The sequence below is a fragment of the Podarcis filfolensis genome, assembly GCF_964270895.1.
Source record: "Podarcis filfolensis genome assembly, chromosome: 7".
NCBI lineage: Eukaryota > Metazoa > Chordata > Lepidosauria > Squamata > Lacertidae > Podarcis > Podarcis filfolensis.
The window spans coordinates 76,244,061-76,270,650 of record NC_139603.1 but is presented as its reverse complement, the minus strand read 5'-3'; the positions used below and the strand labels follow the sequence as shown (position 1 = coordinate 76,270,650).

Genomic DNA, 26,590 nt, shown 5'->3' with positions numbered 1-26,590 from the left:
TGATGCTGCAAGGCTTACAACTAGCTATTCGTAAATGCTCCGCATGCACTATACAACAGTATTATTGAGTAATATCCCTCAGAGGATTGTTTTAAAGACTCACTCAGATGAGGAGATGGCATGTGTGTGATGACAGCTATTGTGGAGTCCCATACCGAGGCGAAAGAAGGTCCTTCTACAAATATTTGCTGCCAACAGGCCAGGGTGAATCAATCTCAGAGCACAAAGCAATCTCAGATATAGCAATCAATGGAGCACATCCACATATGGATTAGAAGAGTCTTGCTGGTTTAGACAAGTGGCAAGCATTCTGAGTCTAAAAGTGACTGACCAGATACCTCCAAGAAGTGCACAAATAGGACCCAAGGGCAATAACCATTCTCTGATCATTTGTTCTCTCAACAGGGAGGTTCAATTTGGCCATTACGCCTAAAAGCATATACTTTCCACTTTAGCAGATAAGATGGGCGGGATTGGCTTGCCTGACAATTCAATCAACATGGAGGCACATGGCTATTATAATTATCTGAGCACCAGTACATCGCGCTTCCACCAGACTGTCAGGACAAATCAAGTCATTTTCTGTTACCAAGATAATATTGTCATACATAGCCTGAAGTCTATTCCCTCCTCTAAAAAGAGAGTTTTTAATCAACGTAAGTAATGAATTCAATTTTGCCACTAGAAACAAGCTCATTATCTGATAAGACAAAAAAACTTATTGCTTATCCATTTCATGGTATTTTGAGTTTCCTTGTTTGTATTCTGAGTTAAGCTTTGCTGCCCATTCTACAGAGCTGACATATTAATTTATCCTGAGTAATGCTGTCACTTTGCTCACTCTTTTTATGGCAACATCTTCCTCTCCTTCTCCCCCCCCCCCCACAATCCAGCTGTGTCTGATCATTCATGACAATGGGAAAAAGTTATGCAAATTGGTTTTGATCACGCGCAGCACCAAAGAAACGTAAAAAAAAATCAAGAAATTCCAAACTGCCTTTTTTTTTTGTACACAATCCCACTAAAATGTTCGGGTGCTAATAAGCATTCCACAATTTGCTGAAGGTGGTGTTTGGCTCTCCCACCCCATACCAACCACGACGCACCTTGCACCTCTGGTTCTCGTCGCTAAATTGTCAATACCACTGCCATCATAGAACACTAAACAGTAAAATTAAATGGATTTCATAAAGTAATGGAAAAACAGCTGACATCACTTTCCAAAATACACAAACACACACACACACAGAGAGAGAGAGAGAGAGAGAGAGAGAGAGAGAGAGAGAGAGAGAGAGCAGACAAGAGAGAGAAAATGCTACAAGTCCCAGACACCAAATAATAATAATAATAAAAATTATTTATACCCTGGCCACCTGGCTGGGTTTCCCCATCCACTCTGGGCAGCTCCCAACAGAATATTAAAAACACGATAAAACCAAAAATTAAAAACTTCCCTAAACAGGGCTGCCTTCAGATGTCTTCTAAAAGTCAGGTAGTTATTTATTTCCTTGACATCTGATGGGAGGGCGTTCCACAGGGCGGGCGCCACCACCGAGAAGGCCCTCTGCCTGGTTCCCTCTAGCCTCACTTCAGTGTATGGCCTGAACGATGAGGCTGGAGATGCTCCTTCAGGTATACTGGGTGTAATCCAAAAGGATTACAAGCCCTATTGAACTCTGGAACAGATACAGCGCCCTGGGATGAACATCCAAAAGCAAAACATTTGACCAGCAACAGTCAATGCAGTGACGCCCAGTTGCTGTCAACAGTAGCTTCCACTGGGAATTGTAGTTCACAAATCCTGGAGGGCACCAAGAATGACTACTCCTGAATTTGAGTTTAGGTCTCATCATGCAAATAAAATAGAGGAGGGCAAGTGACCACCTCATGCCATGGGCTCTGCACAGCTACAGTGCTATGGAAGTCTATTTGGATTTATGGAGGATGCGGTTTGTTGCTTACCCCAAACTGCCTCTTTCATTTGTATTCAGCTACTGAAAAGAGCTTCTGTAAGAAACTAATGCTGCTTCTCAGTATGCACGTTGCGCTTCCCAACCCTTCAAAGTGTTTAACGATCAATGACAACCACCAACTTAGTCCATGAAAGCTTAGGGAAAGTCCTTTGAAGTAGATACTAAACCGTCTGAAGCAGCCTGTTCTACTTAATTCTTCCTCTATTTCATACTTCAGTAAGGCAAGCAATCATCACAACAGACCAACTTCTCCAGGACAAAGGGATTAAGGACTAAACTTCACCCATTCATACTCGGGACTTCTCGGGTAAGATGGGCATTTCACAGGGAGAAGAGTAGAAATACCTGGCTCTAATAAGACGTTCTTGGAATGTTCCACCACTGCTACTATGCATTGGGCGTTCTTGAGATTTACCTTCATCCTCACAGTGGAAACTAAAACAAGCACAGGGCACTGCACGATTCCCAGAAAGGAATCCACTTTGGACATTCTTGTGCCATACTAGATACCTAGTGAGCAGTCTGATAAATTCGGATCATTTTCCACTAGTAAGTTAGCGCCATCTTCTTCTTTCCCCCCACTCTAATTTTTTATTGGAATTTTATTTACAACGTAACATAAACCCCCCACCCCCATCCCAATACACAAATCCACCCTCATTAAATATGAACATAACATACAGTGAGCATAACATACAACAATACAAACAACCAAATAAAAGACTTCCTTTATCCTGTATCTGGCCTCCTTATTTCTTATAAACTGTTTCCTTTATGAATAATTATCAAGATTTTTCTAATTATAACTCAAATATCCACAAAGTCTCCTGCAGACATTAATTGAAACAAGTCCACTGTTTAGGGCACTGTTTTGTGAAGTACCGTATTTTTCGCCTTATAGGACACACTTTTTCCCCTCCAAAAATGAAGGGGAAATGTGTGTGCGTCCTATGGGGCGAATGCAGGCTTTCGCTGAAGCCTGGAGAGCGAGGGGGGTTGGTGCGCACCGACCCCTCTCGCTCTCCAGGCTTCAGGAAGCTATCCGCTAGCTGTGGGAGACGCAGCTCTCCCACGGCTAGCGGAGAGCTTGCCTGCACCCAGAAGCTTGGGGCGTGCTGAGCTCAGCACACCCCAAGCTTCGGGCTTTGCGCAGCACTCCACTAGCCGTGGGAGAGCCACGCGACTTCGCTAGCGGAGAGCTTGCCGGCACCCAGAAGCTTGGGGCGCGCTGAGCTCAGCACGCCCCAAGCTTCGGGCTTCGCGCAGCTCTCCCACGGCTTGCGGATAGCAGCCTGTTCTGGGGTCGGGGGAAGCTCGGGCTTCCCCCGCCCCAGCCCCGCACCTGGGGGGGAAATAATTTTTTTTCTTTATTTCCCCCCCCCAAAAAAACTAGGTGCGTCCTATGGGCCGGTGCATCCTATGGGGCGAAAAATACGGTATTCTCTGCATTTCCCCCATGCTTTTTGAAACTCTTGTCTAGTGTGATCTCTAATTGCCTCTGTTAATCTAGCCAGTTCAATATACTCTTAACAGTCTGAGTTAGAGCCATCTTCATGTCAAATAGGGTACACTACACTAGACTCTATGACACCCACTGTGATAAAACTATCCAAAAGCTTTCTCTGGTGTAGAGAACATGGTCAACCTGCTACTTCTAAAGAAAATGGCAGTTGCCCCTCTGTTATCTGATAGGGGCCCCGTTTCCAAGCATGGAATGATACAAAAACTCCAGAAGCCCAGGGCAGCTGTGCTTCCCATTGCAGGATCCAGATGTAGCATACACAGCAGCCTCTGTGAGTATGCAGAGCTGCTGTTAGAGAAGATGTGCATGGCGCCTCAGCCCATCACTGGGTTCAATATCCTTTAATGTAGGCAACACAGCATATATTCTCTGTTCCAAGGCCTCCTCCGCTGTCTACCTCCCATCCTGGCATAATAGAACTGCAGACTTAATTCACGGGCTGTCAGCAATTTTCCTTATTGCTTTGATTTGAAAGTGAAAAGTTACTGTCATAACATCTTAAGCACCCATTACCATAAAAACGTATAACTATTCAAATCAAAGGCGTAACGCTTTCATTCCAGACAATTAATTATTGCAAGATGCTAGCAAATTCAAATGATGCTTCCACTCGCATAATAAGAAGACCAAATGTGAAGTGTGTGTGTGTGTACATTGGATTTACACTGAGTAAGAGGACCGAGTGAACAGTTCACATCACTCACTTATAAAGGAACTTACTCGAGACCGTGATAATGGCAGCCGGCAGCCTTTTCAAAGGGCAAGCTTCTGAGTTTTCGAGGAGTCAGCTCTGGCGTCAGAAGGAAAGTATTTTCACTGAACAGGGTGGGGAGGGAGAAAGAAGTGATTTTAATTTGCAGCTATGGCTTATTTATAGAACGGATGATAACTTTTTTACAGGAAGAACAGCAACTGTCTGCCACATTGGCACCATACAGTGGTGCCTCGCAAGACGTAATTAATTCGTTCCGCAAGTTTTTTCTTCTTGCGAGTTTTTCGTCTTGCGAAGCCCGGTTTCCCATAGGAATGCATTGAAAATCAATTAATGCGTTCCTATGGAGACCGCTTGCCAGGCTGGCGGTGCGGAGAAGGGCTTTTCTCCCCACCGCAAGCCTTCAGGACAAGTACGGGAACAGAGGGGAAGGCGCGCAGCGCTTCTCCTCTGTTCCCGGGGCTTGCGGTGGGAGGAGGGTTTTTCCTCCCCACCGCCAACATTCAGAACAGCATTCTGAATGTTGGCGGTGGGAAGGAAAACCCTCCTCCCACCGCAAGTCTTCAGGACAGCCATCCGAAGGCTGGCGTGGGGAGAAGGTCTCTCCGCCCCACCGCCAGCCTTCGGAGGAGCCTTCCGAAGGCTGGCGGCGGGCAGCCTTCGGAGCAGCCTTCCGAAGGCTGCCGGTGAGGCGGAGAGACCTCCTCCCGCCGCCAGCCTTCGGAGCAGCCTTCCGAAGGCTGCCGGTGGGGCGGAGAGACCTCCTCCCGCCGCCAGCCTTCGTAAGGCTCCTCCGAAGGCTGGCGGTGGGGCGGAGAGACCTCCTCCCGCCGCCAGCCTTCGGAGCTGGCGGGAGGAGGTCTCTCCGCCCCACCGCCAGCCTTCGGAGGAGCCTTACGAAGGCTGGCGGCGGGAGGAGGTCTCTCTGCCCCACCGCCAGCCTTCGGAGGAGGTCCGAGGAGTGGGGAAGACGCGCTGCGCTTCCCCGCTGTCCTGGAGATTTCCCTATGGGCTTTCGTCTTGCGAAGGAAGCCCATAGGGAAATTCGTTTTGCGAAGCGCCTCCAAAACGGAAAACCCTTTCGTCTAGCGGGTTTTTCGTCTTGCGAGGCCTTCGTCTTGCGGGGCACCACTGTATTACTAAAATTACTCTGGCACAGTTAAACCTCAATTCATAGTATGCAACAGGGGTGGGGAACCTACAGCCCATGGCCCAGTTTTGGCCCGTGAGGCCGTTTTCCCCAAAACACACCCACCTTTCAACCGGTGGGTGTCACTTATGCTGTCAGCTAGCGGGTGGAAAGGTGGGGTTCAATTCTGCATTGGTCCTGGGTGCCTGGCTCCCAGCAGGCAACAGGCGTGCGCAGCCAAAGTAGGAGGAGTTAACACCCAATTGACAGCTGACAAGCCAGGGTTTAATCCTGCTCAGTTTAGCTGTGCGCACCTGTTCCCAGCAGAAAACAGGCATGCACAGCCAAACAAAGAAAGCAACCCGCTTCCCCCCCCCAACTATAGGCTATTTGAGAGAAAGAGACTTCCACACCCCATGCCACCCCACCCAAGCCAATGCTTGGAAAAAAACTTAGAGCTTGCAAGTGCTTGTTTCTGCACTCGCATAAGGCACTCACAAAAAGGCAATCCCAGCCTTCAGGATTACCATCTTAAAGAATGAACTATTCAACAGTGCGTTGTATTCCTAACAAGGCCTTACCTTTTTTGAACGTGTAAAGGCTGCAGATCCCCAATGGGCAGGCCTTCTGGGGTGAAATACTTCAGCAGCTCTTTGGCATCAAGTGATATCGCAGGGCCCTTTTGGCCTTCTTTACGGGCGAGTAATTCCGAAACCCTGGCGAGGGAAACAAAACAGATGAATAAAAATCACTAACTACGCCGACAGCTGATGCTGAACAGGTAGTGTGGTTTATAAAAAAAACTGCCAACATTTAAGCCATGTTAATGTTACCTCGCTTTTTGTTTAATTTTTTCAGTGCTTTCCAAGTTCTGCAGGACGTTTCTTTCTGGCCACTTCAAAGGATTTGAATCTTTCAGCTCTAAATGTGAGACATTGGAGGTGGGGGAAAGGAGGAATAAAGTCAAAACAATACCATAACTCCCTGCAAAATCTAAATGTAGCAGAGAATCTACCAGCTTCCCATAATACCTCATGGGAGTCCTGTATAACTCAAAAGTTTGCATTTTTCTAAGTGTTTTGTACAACAGATTCTGCAACGCCTGTGGCAACTGCTGCCTACACCATTATAATGAATCCTATTAGCTCTGACTGTACTTTGCAGCATCAACAAAAGCAAACAGCTGGAATGATCAACGGAGAGCGTTAGAACATAGCAAGATCAGAAAAGCATCTTAAAATATTAACTTTTGTCTAAAACATGTGTTGTGCATTTCGCTTTATGCATTTTGTACAGTGGTACCTCGGTACAGTGGTACCTGCCAACCTAGCAGTTCGAAAGCACGTCAAAGTACAAGTAGATAAATAGGTACTGCTCCAGCGGGAAGGTAAACGGCGTTTCCGTGCGCTGCTCTGGTTCGCTAGAAGCGGCTTAGTCATGCTGGCCACATGACTCGGAAGCTGTACGCCGGCTCCCTCGGCCAATAAAGCGAGATGAGTGCCGCAACCCCAGAGTCGGCCACGACTGGACCTAATGGTCAGGGGTCCCTTTACCTTTAACTTGGGTTACAGACGCTTCAGGTTACAGACGCTTCAGGTTACAGACTCCGCTAATCCAGAAACAGTACCTCGGGTTAAGAACTTTGCTTCAGGATGAGAACAGAAATTGTGCTCTGGCAGCGTGGCGGCAGCGGGAGGCCCCATTAGCTAAAGTGGTGCTTCAGGTTAAGAACAGTTTCAGGTTAAGAACGGACCTCTGGAATGAATTAAGTTCTTAACCCGAGGTACCACTGTACTTGAATGTCGATCTTAAGCTCTGCTCAACCGATTGGAATAATGGGATTCAAACAAACAAATCAATCAACCAAACACCACTTTTTTGGTGACTCATTAAAAAGGCACACTTTTCCCCCTCATGACTGGTCTGGAAGAATTGCATTGCACATTTTTCTTGGAATTAAGCTGCTTTGTTTTCCCCCATTCCCTCTGTGTTTGTGTACTGTGTGTGCCCCATGAGTGTGTGCACATGCTGGCGCACAGCCCTCAAGAAAGGTGGTGAACCCTCAATGTGGCCTTCAAGGCGAGAGAAGTCAGCCACTGCATCCTATATCTCTGTGTTTCTAGTGCCAGATTAAGGCACACTTGTTCACCCAGGCTGTTGGAGGAATCTGATTTGATTGGTTAAGGCCTGCTGCTTTAATTCTGCTGGCATTGTGCCAGGATGTTGATGAGGATTCCCTTTAACATTTTTGGTGGTTGTTATAGTGGTCGTTTTAACTCTGTAATCCGTGTTTTATTGCTCTTAGGCTGTTTTACATGACACAATTGTAAACCACGCTAAGAGCTTGATTTGAAGGAGTGTGGTTCAAAAGTTGGATGAATAATAATATTCAAAAGCCAAGATACAAACAAACTTCTTTTACTCGCTTCACTCCAGCCAAGCCAAGAAAGCTGCCTTTTACTGCAGCTTCCTGTTACATCTGAAGTAGGAAACTATGATTAGTGGCTTCTAAACAAGCCAGGATATTAAATCAGCTTAAAAAAAATTTTTTTTGAAGTCAACTTTAAATCATGTCTTCACATTCTGGCTTGCTTAGTTCTCCAGTCTTTGCTGCTCTCTAACTTGTTTCCCTGCTCTTGCCAAGGGAGGAGCACGCTCACTGATGTTCTTAAGGGAAAGAATGTCATGATTGATAGGTACAGTCGTACCTTGGTTTCTCGAACGTTTTGACTCCCGCAAACCCGGGAGTGAGTGTTCCAGTTTGTGAACATTCTTTCGGAACCTGAATGTCCGACGGGGCTTCCACAGCTTCCGATTGGCTGCAGGAACTTCCTGTAGCCAATCAGAAGCTGTGCTTTGGTTTCCGAATGTTTTGGAAGTTGAACAGACTTCCGTTCGACTTCCAAGGTACGACTGTACACATATTGAGGATGATGATGATGATTTATTACCTTCCCTTCACCTTAAGGTCCCAGGGTGGGTTGCAACACTGAAACACAATACAGTGGTACCTCAGGTTAAGTAAATTTGTTCCGGAGGTCTGTTCTTAACCTGAAACTGTTCTTAACCTGAAGCACCACTTTAGCTAATGGGGCCTCCTGCTGCCGCCGTGCCGCTGGAGCACAATTTCTGTTCTCATCCTGAAGCAAAGTTCTTAACCTGAGGTAATATTTCTGGGTTAGCGGAGTCTGTAACCTGAAGCGGATGTAACCTGAAGCGTATGTAACCCGAGGTACCACTGTATTAAAAACAGCTTAAAACAACTGACAATCACAGAAATCAGGCGGGTCCTAAAATATACACCTCAAGTATCAAAAGCCAGCATTTTCCCAAGTGATAATAACTATGCAACCAAAGTATGCCTACCACAAGCTGTACCCTGGACTTTGGCTTTGACAGGTGCTACAGGACGATTTAGCTGGCTGGTGCTCCACAACTCCAAATAATGTTCTCTGGTACATGTCAGCAAGGTTTTCAGTTCATCGCTTGAAACCACCGGGAGCTGTCTGGCAGATTCCTGCCTTTCTGCAATAGAGAACACAAAAGCTCAGCTTCTCTTCTTCTTCTTTGGTTACTGACATGGTACTCTCAACGCGAGAGTGATGTTAATCAATAACAATTTACTGACGTAACAACATCACCTCTGACCGAATGTTGCTGCCAGGAAAAGAAAGAAAAGCAATCTGGAGGCAAATGTGAATCACCTTTACAAAAAGCTACCTAGGAAAAAATATGCATTTGTTCCAGTAATCTCTTCTCATTTGCAACCAATAACAACAATAAATGTTTGTCGTTTCTAGCAGACAATTAATAATGCACTTTTCTCCAACGTATTCTTTTAATTAAATAAATTCTTCATGATTCACTGAACTAGATTAAGACAAGCAGTGATTCCGGTGCAGCATGGAAATCAGAAGGAACCAGTCAAGAACAAATTGTCAAGCAATACAGATAGAATTCCCATCTCTCGGCTGTCACAAACCTCAACAGTGTAATCTACATTAAATGCAAACCGTTCACTAATTCAGCAAATGAGGCATATCAATTCATGAATTTTGTGTCTACTTCCAACAGTCGTCACAGGAAGTTTGGGAAGGAGCAGTGGGAAGTGTTTTTTTTTTTTAACCCGGCCATTTGCTAACACCTAGCTATTTGCTCTGGGATGGGGGTGGCGCTGTGGGTTTCTAACACTGATGTCCAGCTGATCCTCTGCTACTGAGCCACAGTCCTTCCCTGAATTCTGCATTGATTTGGTTTCTGACTACACTGTGTGTTAAACCACAGAGCCTAGGACTTGCCGATCAGAAGGTCGGCGGTTCGAATCCCCGCGACGGGGTGAGCTTCTGTTGCTCGGTCCCTGCTCCTGCCAACCTAGCAGTTCGAAAGCACGTCAAAGTGCAAGTAGATAAATAGGTACCGCTCCGGGGGGAAGGTAAACGGCGTTTCCATGCGCTGCTCTGGTTTGCCAAAAGCGGCTTAGTCATGCTGGCCACATGACCCGGAAGCTGTATGCCAGCCCCCTTGGCCAATAAAGCGAAATGAGCGCTGCAACCCCAGAGTCGGCCACGACTGGACCTAATGGTCAGGGGTCCCTTTACCTTTAGCTATTTATCAATTCACCAAAGCATGCAGGAAACATTGCTGGCGGCTATATTCTCCCCCTGCTTCTGCTGCTCCTGTAGTTGAAGGCTATGGGACTGCTCCCCACATATGCTTAAAAAGAGGTTGCTGTGGGTGCTCCTTTTTCCAAGGCCTCACCTGGAGCTTTTGTCAAATGGGTACCAAAAAAAATACCGTATTTTTCGCTCTATAGGACGCACTTTTTCCCCTCCAAAAATGAAGGGGAAATGTGTGTGTGTCCTATGGAGCGAATGCAGGCTCCTTGGCTTCGCCGCGACGCACCTGTCCTGGAAGCCGGAGGAGGAACAGAAGGGTCTCCTTCTGTTCCTTCTCCAGCTTCGCTGAAGGGCGCTGCACCTTCTCCCTCTCTGCGCAGCGCCTCTCCTGTGAAGGAGAGGCGCTGCGCAGAGAGAGAGAGAAGGCGCAGCGCCCCTTGAGCAACGCGCCTGTCCAGCGAAGCCGGAGGAGGAACAGAAGGGCTGTTCTGGCTTCTGGGGTTCAGAATAATTTTTTCTTGTTTTCCGCCTCCCAAAACTAGGTGCGCCCTATGGTCCGGTGCGCCCTATGGTGCGAAAAATACGGTATATCCTCCCTTAGCACTTAGCTTGTTGTTCAGAAGAAAATGGAAGGTGCTTTGAGTCAGCCGAAGTAAGATTCAGGCAGGATATTTTATTTATTTGGAAATAGCCACATTGATCTTAGTGGGGTTTCATTGGAACATACTCCCAAGTAAGCCTGTGTAGGATTGCAGCCTTAAAGCCAATCTTAACGAGGTTCACACAGATTGAGAAGAAAGCCAATGGTCCCAATGGGAATGAATTTCAAGTGCAGCTGTAGAGAGGCATTTATTTCCTTGACTGGAATCAATCCATGAGGTAGGGAGAAGAAGGGCAGCTCTGCCTCCCCTAGTGTCCCCCCTCCCAGGAGCTGGGTGACAATCTGAAGTGAGCCTGTTCTGATCATTTACACTCCTCTCACTGTGTAGAGAGCCACTGTGTGGCTGGGGAAGCCCAGCCAGATGGGTGGGGTATAAATAATAAATTATTATTATTATTATAGAGCACTGGGTTCACGACTAGCCCTATTTTCCATTTGTTGCTTGCTTATTTGTAAATGTTTTTATTTAATCTTCATATTACGTTAGCTCCGGTAAGGAAGTGATTGTTTCAACAATATACAACAAACCACTTATCCTGGTGTTCCTACAGACTACTTATGCCCTGTGGAAACAACAAAATCTCTGCTGGGTATTTGGTTTTCGTTTTAAACTTTCATCGCACCCTCCGATTTATCTATCTGCTCTGCAAGCAGGCAAAGACTCCCCTGCCCTCAAAAAAACAAAACAGAATATGTGATTTGAAGCAATTCAGGGGTGACGGGACCCATTATCCTAAGCCTGGTTTGAGTTACCTGATGTGCAGTTGTAATTTTTCTTAATGACAATGCTTTTAAACAATATTTGAACTTACGAGCTTCTCCAGGGCTTATAAATGTAAATAGTGTCAAATTAAACTCCAAATTAAGATAAATGTGGTTTATATCAGCTCTCTCTGTTACTCACTCCGGCAGTGATTCAAAGCCAATGCTTGGGCACGAGCCAATTTCTTCTCTCTCTGTAAAATCTGTTCTCCGCAGAAATGTGGGAGAGATCTGATGAATTCTTCAAACAAACCTGTGTTGATAGGGAAGGGCAGGGAGAGATGAGAGGTGTTCTTAAGAATGCTGATCAAATTAGAATCTTAGAATCACATGAGCTGCTTTGAGATCATTTATGACAGAAAGCAATATAGAATCATAGAGTTAGAAGGGACACAAAGTGTCATCTAGTCCAACCCCTCTTGGGCAGATGACCACCAAACCTTTGCTTAAAAACCTCCAAGGAAGAAGAGTTCACAAACTCCTGAGGGAGTCCGTTCCACTGTCAAACAGCTCTGACTGTCAGAAAGTTCTTCCTGATGTTTAGCCAGAATCTCTTTTCTTGCAATTTATCGTTTGGTATGGGTCCTAGCCCCCCAGAGCAGGAGAAAACAAGCTTGTTCCATATTCCATGTGGTAGCCCTTGAGATATTTGAAGATGGCTATTATATCTGCTCCCAGTCTCCTCTTTACCAGGCTAAGCATTACAGTGGTACCTCGGGTTACAGACGCTTCAGGTTACAGACTCCGCTAACCCGGAAGTAGTACCTCGGGTTAAGAACTTTGCCCCAGGATGAGAACAGAAACGCACAGCGGCGGGAGGCCCCATTAGCTAAAGTGGTACCTCAGGTTAAGAACAGTTTCACGTTAAGAAGGGACCTCCAGAACGAATTAAGTTCTTAACCCAAGGTACCACTGTATATTGAATTATGAAATCTAACAATGCGACTGACAGTGCTTAACGAGATGCCTAATAAGTACTACTATTAACGTTCAATGATGTATTTCTATATTCAGACCGATCCCTTTCTATACCTGAAAAAGCCCCCCCCTCAAAAAAAAGGGAATAAATATGAATGGGATGCTTATTAGCAGCTTTCCGAAACTGTTAAGATTGGCCACCCTTGTCCACATGCTGTTTGGTCCACCAACAAACACGGAAAAAGTCACCAGTGTCCTGGCCAGCTCTAGCAACCCCCCTGCAATGTTCTAATTCGGAGACATATTTTGCTGGGAAATGCAATAAAAGAAAACAACTAACCCCATCTTTGACAACCTGGTGCCCTCTGTTTGTTTTGAACCACAACTCCCACCAGGAGGGCTGCAGACTGGCAAAAGCTGCTCTAACCCGTGCAATTGTAATACATAGCAGTGTTTATAATAGCTATTCCAAGATTTGTCTCATCAAAGTCAGTGAGAAAACACTCAGGAGAACAAGCCTGTACACAGATCTCATTCCCCGACTGAAAGAACTAATAGGCAAGCTCACAGGCTTGATTAGTTCTTAGACGTTAGAATTGGTTAAAATGATTAATATCCTTATTATCTTGGATCTAAGACTCCAAACGTTGAATATATTTGATCTCTATTTTTAAAAAGAAATTGGTGCAGTCCACATCTTGTTCTACTTGGAAGGAAAGTAATGCGCCATAATACTTACATGCTTCACTTTCTCCTGTCTTTGTGTTAAATTTTCCGGTTGTTTTTGCAAGAGTGAGTGATCCATTGATCTGACTGGCTGAATAGATCAATGTTGCTTTGCAACCTCCGCAGCCGTTGCCTTGTACCAAGAAATAATAGTTGCACGTTTCTCCTTTCAGTTCAACTTCTGGAACTAATTAGAACACAAGAAGTTGTGCAACTAAAGACTTCAGACCTTACTAAAGTAAACAATAATTTGTTCAATAAACACATACAGAAAATCTAGAATAAATCTTAATAAGTTATAGATTTAGGATAGCCAGGGTTCCTCTAATAAGAGAAGTAAATACACTTGAACTTTCGTTAATTAAAAAAAAAACCCCACATACACTTTCTTCATAAATTTAAAGAAAACCTGATAAATTATTCAGATTAATATATTTAGGCTGCAACGTTATATCCACTGGCTAGGAAGCAAGCCCACTGAATACACTGGGGATTACTTCTGAGTAAACACATATAAGGTTATGTTATTAGGTCATCCTAGTATGTGAGCTCTTATTTGTATACTTAAGGAAATAGAAGCATTTCTTTTTTATACTGGCTTAAAAAAAAAGCTTCAAAAGAGGTATTATTTTTATGCAAGGTTCATATACAATCTACCAAGAGTTTCAAGAGAAAAAAGAGCAATTGGGGGCAGGTGTAATTGAAAAAGTGGGCCAGCAGGACAGGGAAAGAGTGCAAATGTAGTAAAGAAAGACAATGTACCATTAATGAGTCTGGGTTTCTGGGCTATATATTCCTTCCATTTTTTGGAGCTCAGCAGCGCAGGTAAAGGAGCCAACATGCTGCTTACTCTGCAAGGCAATAAAAATAAGGCTCCTACCTGCAGAAAAAGCATATGTACACTTTTCCATTACCAAATAAACATCATAGGAGAAAGATTTTTAAAGGGTTAGGTAGTATGACTGATCTTTCAAGGACAGTTGAAACCGTGACAAAAGAACGCTGCTCTACCTCGAAAATGAGGGGGGGGAACCCCATGGCTTCTCTAGTCACAAAAGAGCAACTTCGCTAATCCCTTCCTCCTGCATTGCGGGGGTCATACAAACAGGTCACTTGTGTGAACATTTATCTGCACATGTTAAGATGGCTGCCATAATGCATTACATGTTCTGAATCAAGGGAATGCAACAATATCCAGACCAATATATCTGCTTGATTCTTTTTTTCCCTTTTGAAAAAATATATCTTTAGTAATTTAAAACAAATACATTTATGAAAAACAGACGTACATACAAGTAAACAAAAGTACAATCAAACAAACAAATAACAGAAAAAATCAAACAAACCACCACACTATAAGATATAAGATTAATATAACTATCACCATATATACTCCTTGTATTGAACACAATTATAAAAATTATAGAAAAGAAATTTAAAACTGACTTCCAATTAATCTCACTGTACTTTGTCTATCCATTACTTTATACTGCACAGTTATGTATTTCTTATATAATTTCTTTTTACCTCCCTACAAACTTATATGTATACAATACAGAGGCCAACCAAAACAAAAAGCATATAAGGATTGGAGAATCTTTAAAGAATATTTAGAAAACTATGGAATAAAAGGAAACATCTTGGCAGAATTAGACTGATCCCTGTATTGCATAAATCTGCTTGATTCTTGTTGCAAACTGCAGCCTCACTTTAGGGCACATATTCCCCTGTATTTTGGATATGGAAGATACTGAACTTTTATGCCCATTTCTCTTTATTCCATACATTTACAACCCTAGGCATATGGCTCGTAATTTAGAAACAATGTGCACTTTCCAGTAAAAACACTAAACTACTGTTGAGTATTATCTGAGCGAGCCTAAAGGAGCCATGGGCTCATGCACTCTTTCTCTCGCCTCTGCTATAGCTGTGAGAAGTGGGGAAGCTTTCACTTTCACTTTAGCAACCCGTTCTAACTGAATTCATGGAAACCATGGTTAAACTACGGTTCGTTTAACCATGCCAGGATCAAACCATGGTTTGTGAGCTTTGGCTTGCTGGCAATAATTTAGAGTTACATTTATTAAATCAATGCTTCTCAACCTTGAGCTGTTGCTGGACTACAACTCCCATTATCTCTGTCCACTGGTACTGCTAGCTAGGGATCATGGGTTCTGTAGTCCAACTGGAGACCAAAGGCTGAGAAACACTGCATTAAATATATAATTTATACTTAGGTTTCTGAATAGTCCTCAGATACTACTGTGCTACAAAGCAAAGCACTTGCTATCTTTCCAAGAAACTCTCTATCCCAAATGGAAACTATGCTTATTTGTATTTAAGCTAATGTTCTCATTACTCATATTTACCCAAGAAATAAGGTGACACACCAGAGACCAGCGTACATATAAAACTTAACATTATACTTCATTTTCCCAAGAGACCAGTGCTTTTTTTCTTTAAAAATGTTTAGGGGTACTCTTATTTTCCTGCTCATATTGAAATACTGCCCCTCAATGAAGGCCAAACTTAGATTCACAAAATGTTTAGGGGTATGCGTCACCCCCCAAAAAAAAACACTGCAAGAGACAAGATACCTTTCCACGCAGAGAAGAAATCTGATTCCAAAATAGCAGAGATTTCTCTTCAACATCAGTTCTTGCCAAGCTCCTACACAAAGAGTTAAAGAACCATTTTGTGAGGTGCTGGTGTGGTTGCTCAAGAGCAAACAGGCAAGACTCCAACCTGTCTTTTTCAGGCTTTATTATCTGTACAAACTACTTACAGTGCAGAGCGTCGCAAGTCCATGTCTGCTCAGTCGCTAGCAGAATCTGGGAGTGGGTGGTCCTTATACCTTCCCCAGCATAACAGCCGTGTGACCCCCAACCTTCTCCTCCCCTCTCTGCGCCGAAGACTACTGCGCAGAATGGGCACTGGCAAAGGGGGCTTGCCTCCCCTCCGGTTTGCTCAGGCTCGGTGTTGAGGCTCTCCCTAGCATCTTCTGATTCCAGCACCCCCTCCCCACTGGGGGTGGGGATTCCCTCCTTGCCAGAGGAAGAACTGCTTCGCAAGATCTTCGGGGGCTCCCTGTAACACACCTGCCCTTCCACCTCTCGCCTCTGAGCTGATGGCAGTTCCCTGACACGTTTCTTCACAGAATCACAGAGTTGGAAGGGACCAACGAGGGTCATCTCCTCCAACTCCCTGCAATGCCCAACGTGTGGCTCGCACCCACCACCGTGAGATACAAGGGTCCCATGCTCTACATCAGTGGTGCCCAAACTTTTTTCAAAGAGGGCCAGATTTGAGGAAGTAAAGGGCCGTGGAGGCCAACCAAAGTTGTTAACCTTTTTTTTAAGGATTGAAGTTGTTGAGGTTTTTTTAGGATTTTACACCAGGAAATAAACTGCCACAGGGGCCGAATTAAACCAATCGGCGGGCAGAATTAGCCCCCCCCCCCAAACAGACTTTGGACATGCCTGTTCTACAAGCACTCAAAGCATCTAAATCGCGCGAAATGAGTCTGGTAACAAAAGGATACAGCTCAAACTGAAGACCCGACACTAAAGATGAAGGCAGATGTGACAGCATCACTATCTGTACGAATTTCAAGGCAGGGCAATAATAGTGGAAAACCTAAGAAGAAATTAAGATGAAAGGGTTATTAGGTAAACACATATACCACGAATACCTCTAAATGAGATAATTCTATATGTTTATGGCCAGAATATTTTTTTAAAAACCACACACAGAGGTTTCTACACTTCCTTTTCTCTTGCACAGTCAAAAAGCCCCCATAGTTAAAATACCCTCTGAAATGGCCAAGTCACAAGGTAATGGAAAGGAAAATCAACCACGATGAGCACAACCTAGGCTCAACTGAATTCTTGACCAAAAATAATCCTCATTTTTTTTTATCCCCAACAGCAGCCACGCTTTAAACACATGTTGCTACATTTACTTGCATTTCTCTTCCCTACCTTTTGTCTTTCCCTTTTGCTTTTGTTGTTTTCATGTGATTAGGTAAGTGTGATCCTTTCCCCCCTTTTCAGCACAGAGAGAACCTGCAGCCAGATTTTCAAATATTCTCTTTCATTTTTGCCTGTGAATGTTTTCCAGTCTCCTTACAACAAATCTTCAATTTTACCACATGCCTATTGCCTAGATTTAGCCACTATTGATTCCTAAAGAGGAGAAGTGCCGTTCAAAGACACGTAAAACACAGGCTTTACCTCCGACAAACAAGCATTAGTATTCTGCCTACGTCCAGTTTCATCGGCAGTAAAGTAAGAATTTAAAGCCGAGGTGCCGAGCTGCCTTCCTGATGCAGTGCCTTTTATACAGAAGTCTGGAAAAGTAATTTCAGATCCAAACTGAAGAAAACAGAAATAGAAAAAAGTCAGTGCAGAAAAATCTATAGCAGGAGTTGCATTTATTTCTTTTTAAATTAGTCAAAAACACTTAAGGTGAAAAAAGAAAACACAACGAAAGGAATTAAAAACAATGCATTACTGGATTTTTTTATTTTTTTAAAAAAAACACTTTCAAAAGCTTTTTCCTTGCTTGTGTGCTCAGATAAGCTGGTCCCACCTATATCCTCTGCCCTTCTTTCTGGGGAAGGAAGTGGATAGCAGAGAGTCCAGATCTGAATGCTGAATAATAATAATAATAATAATAATAATAATTAATAGTATATTATTTCTACCCTACCCATCTGGCTGGGCTTCCCCAGCCACTCTGGGCGGCTTTCATCAGAATATTAAAAACAGAATAAAACTTCAAGCATTAAAAACTTCCCTAAACAGGGCTGCCTTCAGATGTCTTCTAAAAGTCAGATAGTTGTTTATTTCCTTGACATCTGGTGGGAGAGCGTTCCACAGGGCGGGCGCCACTACCGAGAAGGCCCTCTGCCTGGTTCCCTGTAACCTCACTTCTCGCCGTGAGGGAACCGCCAGAAGGTCTTTGGCGCTGGACCTAATCCTTCATTAAATGCACAAGTATTATTCCTCACCCCAACTCAAAATCTCCTGCTGTGGTAAGAAGAGAGGAAGGCATGACCACAACAGGAAGTGGGAGACCTGCCTCCTTTGTGTGCCTCAAGCCTCTTTACTGTTTAGATGCTTTTCTATCGCCTTCACTTCTCTGTCCCTCTGTGTTGGTATCTTCACCATCCAAGGTGGATATACAGTAGTACCTTGAACCCCAAATGCCCTGGAACTTGGACATTTTGGCTCCCGAATGCTGCAGTGATTGTTCCGGTGTGCAAACGTTCTTTTGGAACCCAAATGTCCGACGGGGCATTTCAGAAGTCGAAATTTGGTTTTCAAACGTTTTGGAAGTTGAATGGACTTCCGGAACGGATTCCGTCCGACTTCCAAGGTACGACTGTACGTGCAGATTTGGGATCTACACTCTGCGCTTGTAGTGACTGATGGTGCTTAAATATGGTTTCTCTCGCAGGGAACTTGAAGCATGCCATCGTCGGATAGCCCTATCATCTTCCTTTGTCCTATCTGGCCACCGGGCTTTGTGGGCTCTGCCAGTGAAGCAATTTGACAACTGGGGGCAGGGGACATTTTCTGGGTTTGCAGCTCATCTGCACGATCAAGGACAAGCAGAGTTAGCATGCTTGGGTTGCTATCTCAAATCTGCAAGCTCTGCCCACCCAAACCAGAATACCAGGCTGTTTCAGCCACACGCACCTTGATCACTATGCTTAAAGCAACACATTTTTCTCTCTGATTCACTAAATGCAATCAAGAGCTTTGAAGCCTTTCCGTGTACGAACTTAGCATGTATTTTTCATTAGTTTGATACAGGTTGAGTCAACATGCACCCACGAAGGGTTTCACACCGATACCTTTCGCTCCCATATCTGAATCTTTCCTCTCCACAAGTCTCTGGAATCAATGCTGTTTTTCAGATTCTCGGGAGCCACAATATCTGCAGAAAGATAGCATGCGATTTTCTGCCAACTGTTGCAGAAAGAAAACACGAGTGAGTTGTGCGTTCTTTACTCAAGTCTTTATATCTTTACAACTTCAGTGTTTAAGACAACAGTACAACACCAGGTATCAGCCCAGTACTGCTTTATCTTTTGTAAAAGTAGTATATCTTAGTAGTTGCGGGCATTATCTATATGCCTTCATTTAACCAAAGTCACTCATTGATCTTATAATTCAAATTCAGTGGTCTCACAAGTCTCCCTTAGCATTCAGGTGTCTAGATCAAGACTTCCTAACCCTCCAGGAAATCAAAAGGCAGCTTGATGGGTATAACAAGTTCACTTTGACACCTGAGAACACGATTCATTATTGCCAGAAAAACTGCAAACCCCGTATACAATTTAAACATAAATCAAGGCAGAGAAGAAATCTACCAGAAAGATACAAAGCTTTAGTCAACGTTTTGGAGGTGTGGTGCTCTTGTTTCCTCTTTAAGTGCAAACTTACATTTTGTTTATAAGGGTGCCTGCCAAAATATTACAATTTATTAACTGAGACATTAAAATATTTTTACATAAAATGACATAAACACTAAAATTAGCTCTCTCGTTTAAATGGCACTACTCACATTTTGCTTTCACTTGCTACAATAGTTATTTTTGCTCCATGCCATTCTCGCAGGTGTTTCAAGGCACCAATGGCAGGTAAGCAATGTTTTAATCTAGGGGCATCGCTTTCTGAAGAATGCAATATGACATCAACCATTGTTCTTCCTGTAGAAGCAATTTCAATAGATAAAACACACATGTGCAGCAAAACCCCTCACTATTAAGCACAAGATAGGGTAAAGCAGTTTTATCCCCCAAAAGCTATTATCAAGCAGTTTGTCAAAATTTATAGGCTTGTTTGCAGCATTTCTCAAAATCTAGTTGCAGAACACTCAAATTCAGCAAGATGTTTTAAGAGACGCGACCCAACTTAGACATCACACTTTCACTGCTATTCTCCTACAGATAACCTCAGAAAAAGCTGCATTTAAGCTTCTTGATATCTTTGCAGTTCCAATTTTCCTTCCACTGTATATCAGTCTTCTTGCTTCATGACCCTCCCTTTCATTCCTCTAACACAGATCTGTAAATATGCCCTGGAAGGCACAGTTAACTCAGTGATATAAAAATGGCTAAATAAATACTGTTCAGCTGTGTCTGCAGCAAGCACCATCATCTTCCAAGTCCATTTGCAAGTCTATCACAGTAGCCACAGATAAAGTGGACTTATTTCCATTATGATTCCTGATCACTTTTGTTTTTTAAAAAACTAAATTTTGCCGCACTGTATTTCTTCTACCAGACTGCTTTGCTGCAGAAACCTGTTGCCATTTTGCTCCCAGACTATGGAAATATATAAGCAGAAGCACAACAGCTGGTGACAGTATCAAACTTTCCAGTAATGCAAAACTACTTGCCAAATACGAGAGGATTATATACAGGAGAGACAACATGCATGCTTATTTGAATAAGGATCGCCATACGAAAACAATTGGAATAGATCTGTTATACCCCAAATGCATTTAAAAAAAAGATATTTCAGGGGAAAAGATTTGATTATTAAAAAAAGATTACCAGGAGCAGGAAGCTTATCTGCTAACAGATGTATACTCTCTGCAGACTCTTCATAGAGACTGAAACACAAACATTGAAAATAAATAAGCTATCATCTTTCAAGAATAAAATGCTTTAAAATATTCCAAGCGTTATGCAATCCACATATTTGAATTGCAAAGTATCAACATGTTTTCAGTGTGTGAAACAGACGAGTAGGCTCGCTTCTTATTTGATGTCTGGTACCAATGGAAGTGAGAGCTGGACCATAAAGAAGGCTGATCGCCGAAGAATTGATGCTTTTGAATTATGGTGCTGGAGGAGACTCTTGAGAGTCCCATGGGTTAGGGAGCCCATAAAGATCCTATGAAAACATCCACACAAGGATGATTTAAATCAGGGGTCAGCAAACTTTTTCAGCAGGGGGCCAGTCCACTGTCCCTCAGACCTTGTGGGGGGCCGGGCTATATTTTGAAGGGAAAAAAATGGACAAATTCCTGTGCCTCACAAATAACCCAGAGATGCATTTTAAATAAAAGCACACATTCTACTCATGTAAAAACACCAGGCAGGCCCCACAAATAACCCAGAGATGCATTTTAAATAAAAGGACACATTCTACTCATGTAAAAACACGCTGATTCCCAGACCGTCTGCGGGCTGGATTTAGAAGGCAATTGGGCCGGATGCGGCCCCCGAGCCTTAGTTTGCCTACCTATGATTTAAATTTTATGTTTTAAAAAAATTATTCACTGGTTATTAGAGCAGTCAGATGCCAAGTCAAACTCTAAAAATGTCCCTCTAACAAGTCATTTACTAACACTGTTTTGCTACTTATAACACAATCCTATGTACGTTTATTCAGAACAAACCTAACTGAGTTCAATTGGGTTTATTCATAAGTATGTACATTTAGAATTTCAGGCTAAAGAGATGAAGCAACTTCTGTTTGACATGTTTCAGTGACAAACACACTGGCTCCCCCTTGTGTTGCGATTTAGAGTCTTCTTGTAAAATTAACAACACCTGCCATGCACCATTTGTATCTGAAATAAATAATATTTTAACATTCAACTAGTCAAAACCTTTCCAAGAAACTGCCAGGCTTACAAGGCCAAGACCTATTCAAAACTGCTCTTGTATGCAGCCTTGTAACAGCCTAACATTGTCATGCTTTCATTACTGCCACTTTCACACCCCATGAATGCATTTCACGTGTTCTGACAACTGAAGAATCTAGCCAAGTTCTCAAAAAGTATGCTCTCTTTATAATTGCTTCCGTATCAAAACTGCATTGTAAAACTGGTGTGCCTGTATTGTCTCACTGCTTATGCTTCCTGCAAATTATCTTTGAGGGACTCATTTGGTTGAAAATAAAGTTATAAAACACACACAGGCCTTCTGACCTCAGCCTGGCTATTTCACCGTTCTCACTCAGCTAACAGCATCCTAAGACAAGCTATCTTTCCCTTGTTATTCCCTGGTATGTATCCCAGCTTCATTTTTGTACAGTGGCAATAAAACTACTTCCCCTCACCTTTGCATTGCCTCCTGCCTAGGATGCTGTGCTCCACTGCAGACTCTCCAGGTGAATTATGTGCAACCCTACTAAAGTCAATGATTCCCATGGTTTTCTGGTTTGCAGCCTAGGTTTTCTGGTTCTTAAACTGTACTATTTGGGTGTATTATCAGATATTGAATCAGCTTACTCAATCAGGGATAGGGATTCCCGGCTATTACTGTCATCATCCTCAAAACTTTGAAAATCGCCAAGGCACGCTTCGATATTTCTTTGAATAGAGATTCTGCTTTCTTCCGCCTCCAGGTCAAAATTGATGTCCTCCCAGTCACAACTGCAAAACTATCCAATCAAAAGGAAATTTCGTAAGGGTCGGCCAAGTTATATTAACATTGTAGATAGTGATGCAACTTGTACTAACTCACCTGAGAAAACCCACATATTGACTGAATTGCAAAATACCATCCCTTCACACCTGGAGTCCCAACAAGTGAACATGCTAAAGAAAGGAAGAAATGAAAGAAATGAAAGAAAGAAAGAAAGGGTATTAGTAGCTAGCATCCAAACCCTATTTCCTTCTTCAGATATGTTTAATGGACTGCAATGGCTTACTCAAGAACTGCAAGATGCTCTGTCAAAAAATATACACTAAATAACAAAATGCAAAATATTACTGTAAACAATTGTCTTTTTGTTACATTATTAATTATCCTCTCTTTTCTCCCCATCACCCCAGCTCTTGCATGAAAAAGGTTTGCGAGTTGCTGCTGTTTTCCCTTGTTTTCTAATGGCCATATACAGTTAACTAAATCTGTGAGGCCCTCAATAAATGACTCCTGTGACTTTATAAATTACCATAACTGGCATCTCAAGCACAGACCTGAAAACATTTAAAATTTATAGAGATTTTTCTGTTTTCAACAGTGGCAAGTCAGACTCTTCTGGGAGGTTCACAAGCAACCAAGGTTGGACCTACCCATCCCCTGCGAGTCCCCAATGTCTGAAAACATGGTATATGCTAATATTTGCTGTTTCACTTACCTGGGAAATCTTCAACTTTTGTGTTTAGTGAGGTACTGCAGTTTGTTTCTAATAAGTTATAAATACTTTCAGCAGTCAAACCTGCAAAATGCAAATTTTAGTTTATGTGCAAGAAGCATCATAGGAACACAAGAATCCACATTCCATCCTTATTAAGCATTCCTTAAATTTACAGTAGCATACATGTCAAAATATATCTAGTATATCGCTATGAACCAGGATGACAATAAGCAAATGAGGTTCACTTGCGTACACGTAAATGAAATCTGCAATAAACATGACATTCACACACATACACGTGAATGAAATTTGCAATATACCAAGAAGGTCCACATGCATACACATGAATTAAACCAGCAATGAACACACAAGGTTGACACATAAATGTGAATGATACCGCAACAAGCGAATGAGGTTCATATGCCAACATGGGAGGGCGACAATAAGCAAAGGAGGTTCATATGCGTACACGTTTATTAAATCTGCAATAAACACATGAAGTTTACACACATACATGTGAATGAAACTTGCAATTAACCAATAAGGTTCACAAACATACACATGAATTAAACCAACAATAAGCAAATGAGATTCACACTGTACACCTGAATTGAACCAGCAATAAATAAGTTCACACTGTACATGTGAATTAAACCTGCAAAAAAACCACGAAGTTCACACACATGCACATGAATGATACTGCAATAAGCAAATGAGGTTCACATGCCGACATGGGAGGGCGACAATAAGCAAACGAGGTCCACATGTGTACACGTGAATGAAACCTGCAAGAAACACACGACATTCACACACGTATCAAACCTGCAATAAACACACGACATTCACATACACGTGAATTAAACCTGTGATAAACACACGGCATTCACACATGCACACGTGAATTAAACCTGTGATAAACACAGGACATTCACACATGTACACGTGAATTAAACCTGTGATTACACACACAGCGTTCACACATGCACACGTTAATTAAACCGGCAAGAAACACACGACATTCACACGTGTACACGTGAATTAAACCTGCAATAAACACACGACATTCACATGCATGCACGTGAATTAAACCTGTGATTAAACACACGGCGTTCACACGCGTACACGTGAATGAAACCTGCAAGAAAGACGCGACATTCACACGCCCACACGTGAACGAAACCTGGCATAAGCCAGCGAGGTTCACACGGGAAGAGAGCGCGCACCTGGGCGACCTTCGGGTCCGGCCTCCCCTCGCCGGCCTCGCCAGCTCACGAAGAGGAGGTGGCGGTCCATCAGGGCCCCGTCGCCGGGCGCCCGCTTCCCGCCTCCGCCTCTCCCTCGGCGGCGCTCCCGCCTAGCTGCCGGCGCCGCTTCCGCTTCCCGAGGAGGAGCTACAGGCCTCGGCCGCCGCACGCCGCCCTCCTTCCGCTGGCGGCCGGCAAGAGAGGCCCCTTGGACGGCGAGGCCTCAGCCTCCGCGAGCCGCCATGGCCAGCTTCACCAAGGCCGCGCAGGTACCAAAAGGGAGCCCCGGCCTCCCCCTCGGAAAGGCACCACGCAGGGCTGCTGGAGTCCGGGGCCGGGCCGGGCTGGCCGCGCGCCTTAATCCGGAGTGAATCCGCATTCTTTAAGGGGGGGGTTGCCCTTAATGTATTGCAAAAGGTCTGGAGGGACTCGGCGCGCTGCAAATGTGTCTTCCGTTTTAAATCGGGCAGCTGGGGCGTAAAGGGATCTGTAACCGTTGCTGAAATGTGTTGATGTTGTAGTTCAGAATAAAGTCACATGGTTATTATTATTGCTATTAACTGAATTGTTATACTATACCACCCTTCTTCCTGAGATCATAAACGTTAATAATAATAATAATAATAATAATAAATGCTTAGAGCAGAATAGGTGATGCAAAATATATCCCATAGTGGAACGCAAGGTTTTTATTTGGTACCAGATATGTCAGATAATCCATGAACGTTACCAAATAAGCTCATATATATTTAGTGGGAATGTGTGATTGCACGGTTGTATAAATCGCAAGCCCAAGCTCTTTAGGTAAAACCATGTTATGCCTCCAGCATTGAGGTCGGGGTGCCATATAACAGTGTCTCCCCATTTCCTTCTGGGTGTAAAAATGCAATGCTTATTGGTTTCCTTCTCTTTTCCGGAAGAGTAGGCTTTCGGGGGCACCTCCTTGCGTAGACTCCCCAGAAAAGTGACCAGGAAAGGACAAGGGACTTGTTCCTTCTCTTGCCTGTTTCAACCAAGATGGTTATATGCTGCCCTCCACTCTCGGAGGCAGTATGCTGGGGAGTCACAAGTTGGGTCCTGCTTGCGGACTTCTGGTAGGCTGGGCGCTGTTGACCCTCCAGATTTTTTTTCTGGACTACAACTACCATGACCATTGACTATGCTGGCCGGGCTGTTGAATGCTGCGGGATCAGCGAAAATCTGGAGAGCCACAGCTTTAAAGGGAAATTGCCTCTGACATGTGACAAGTGGTGTGTGACCCCCCTCCGGCTTAACCCATTAATTGAGGGTTATGTTAGGAACTCTAATTATGGCATATACCATATGCATTAATGTGCTACAGAACTTCATTTTTATTATAATGTTGTTCTTTACAATTGATTTTTTTCTGAATGTCAACTTCTGAATGACTTTTTAAAATATGGCTTCAGCCTGATGCATGCTTACTTTGAACTGATTCCCACTGACTATAAGCGGACTTACTCCCAAGTAGGTGTGTGCAGCCTATGCAGAGTTAGGTCACTTAAGCCTATTATTTTCAGTTATGTTGGTGCACCTATACTGCATTGGATTGAGGTAAAAATAAACCTGGAGAAATTATGGTATGGATGCCACTGTTGCTTTCCAACTACATGTTGGAATCTCTCATTGTTGACCATCTTCTGTGTCCCAGGGCAGCAAAAATGTATCTTTAGGCACATTGGTGTTTCATTTTATTTTAATGCAACCAGTCCTAATAGACAAACACAGTTCTTAATGTCACATAGATCAAGGAACGTGCACTGGGGATGGCTCACTGAGATGAGCACATATATTTTTGTTTACTAGGAATAATAATATTTCTATATGCTAACCACGATCCATTATTCCTTTAAAGCAATGGGCCACATTTGCTCGAGCCTGGTATCTTATAGATGCGAAGATGCAACCGCCAGGAAAAATTGCAGCCATCACTGCCGTCAGACTTCAGGGAAAGCATAAGCCTGTGTACCATGCACTAAGTGAGTTCTGCTCAGGATTCAAATGTTTGCTATATCAGCACTGATTCGTTTTTATTGTTTAAAGCAGGGGTCAACAATCTTTTTAGGCCAATGAACACATTTTCAGGCTGGAGGAATTGTGGGCACCACAAACACTGTCACCTGTTCTGTTGGGTACAATAGAATTCTTTCAAGCCTAATTTCAGAGGGAGGGCAAAGAGTGAAATCTGAGGGCATCAGAG

General features: G+C 43.5%; 2 protein-coding genes across 2 annotated transcripts in view; one reads left to right on the top strand and one right to left on the bottom strand.

The window, feature by feature from the left end:
• Positions 1-24,468, bottom strand: part of MTBP (MDM2 binding protein) — a 30,367-nt gene extending 5,899 nt beyond the window's left edge. The window contains exons 1-17 of the mRNA XM_083621962.1: positions 24,349-24,468; positions 23,126-23,206; positions 22,510-22,583; positions 22,275-22,426; positions 20,587-20,645; positions 19,593-19,737; positions 18,880-18,994; positions 17,252-17,392; positions 16,561-16,655; positions 15,617-15,689; positions 13,782-13,899; positions 13,033-13,206; positions 11,518-11,628; positions 8,703-8,861; positions 6,170-6,257; positions 5,918-6,052; positions 4,216-4,311 (exon numbers count right to left, since the gene is read on the bottom strand). Of these exons, the coding sequence (XP_083478088.1) occupies positions 4,216-4,311; positions 5,918-6,052; positions 6,170-6,257; positions 8,703-8,861; positions 11,518-11,628; positions 13,033-13,206; positions 13,782-13,899; positions 15,617-15,689; positions 16,561-16,655; positions 17,252-17,392; positions 18,880-18,994; positions 19,593-19,737; positions 20,587-20,645; positions 22,275-22,426; positions 22,510-22,583; positions 23,126-23,206; positions 24,349-24,418 (1,886 nt within the window). The 5' untranslated portion in view covers positions 24,419-24,468. The remainder of the gene's footprint in view (positions 1-4,215; positions 4,312-5,917; positions 6,053-6,169; positions 6,258-8,702; positions 8,862-11,517; positions 11,629-13,032; positions 13,207-13,781; positions 13,900-15,616; positions 15,690-16,560; positions 16,656-17,251; positions 17,393-18,879; positions 18,995-19,592; positions 19,738-20,586; positions 20,646-22,274; positions 22,427-22,509; positions 22,584-23,125; positions 23,207-24,348) is intronic.
• Positions 24,469-24,503: 35 nt separating this feature from the next.
• Positions 24,504-26,590, top strand: part of MRPL13 (mitochondrial ribosomal protein L13) — a 34,798-nt gene continuing 32,711 nt past the window's right edge. The window contains exons 1-2 of the mRNA XM_083622362.1: positions 24,504-24,638; positions 26,246-26,369. Of these exons, the coding sequence (XP_083478488.1) occupies positions 24,612-24,638; positions 26,246-26,369 (151 nt within the window). The 5' untranslated portion in view covers positions 24,504-24,611. The remainder of the gene's footprint in view (positions 24,639-26,245; positions 26,370-26,590) is intronic.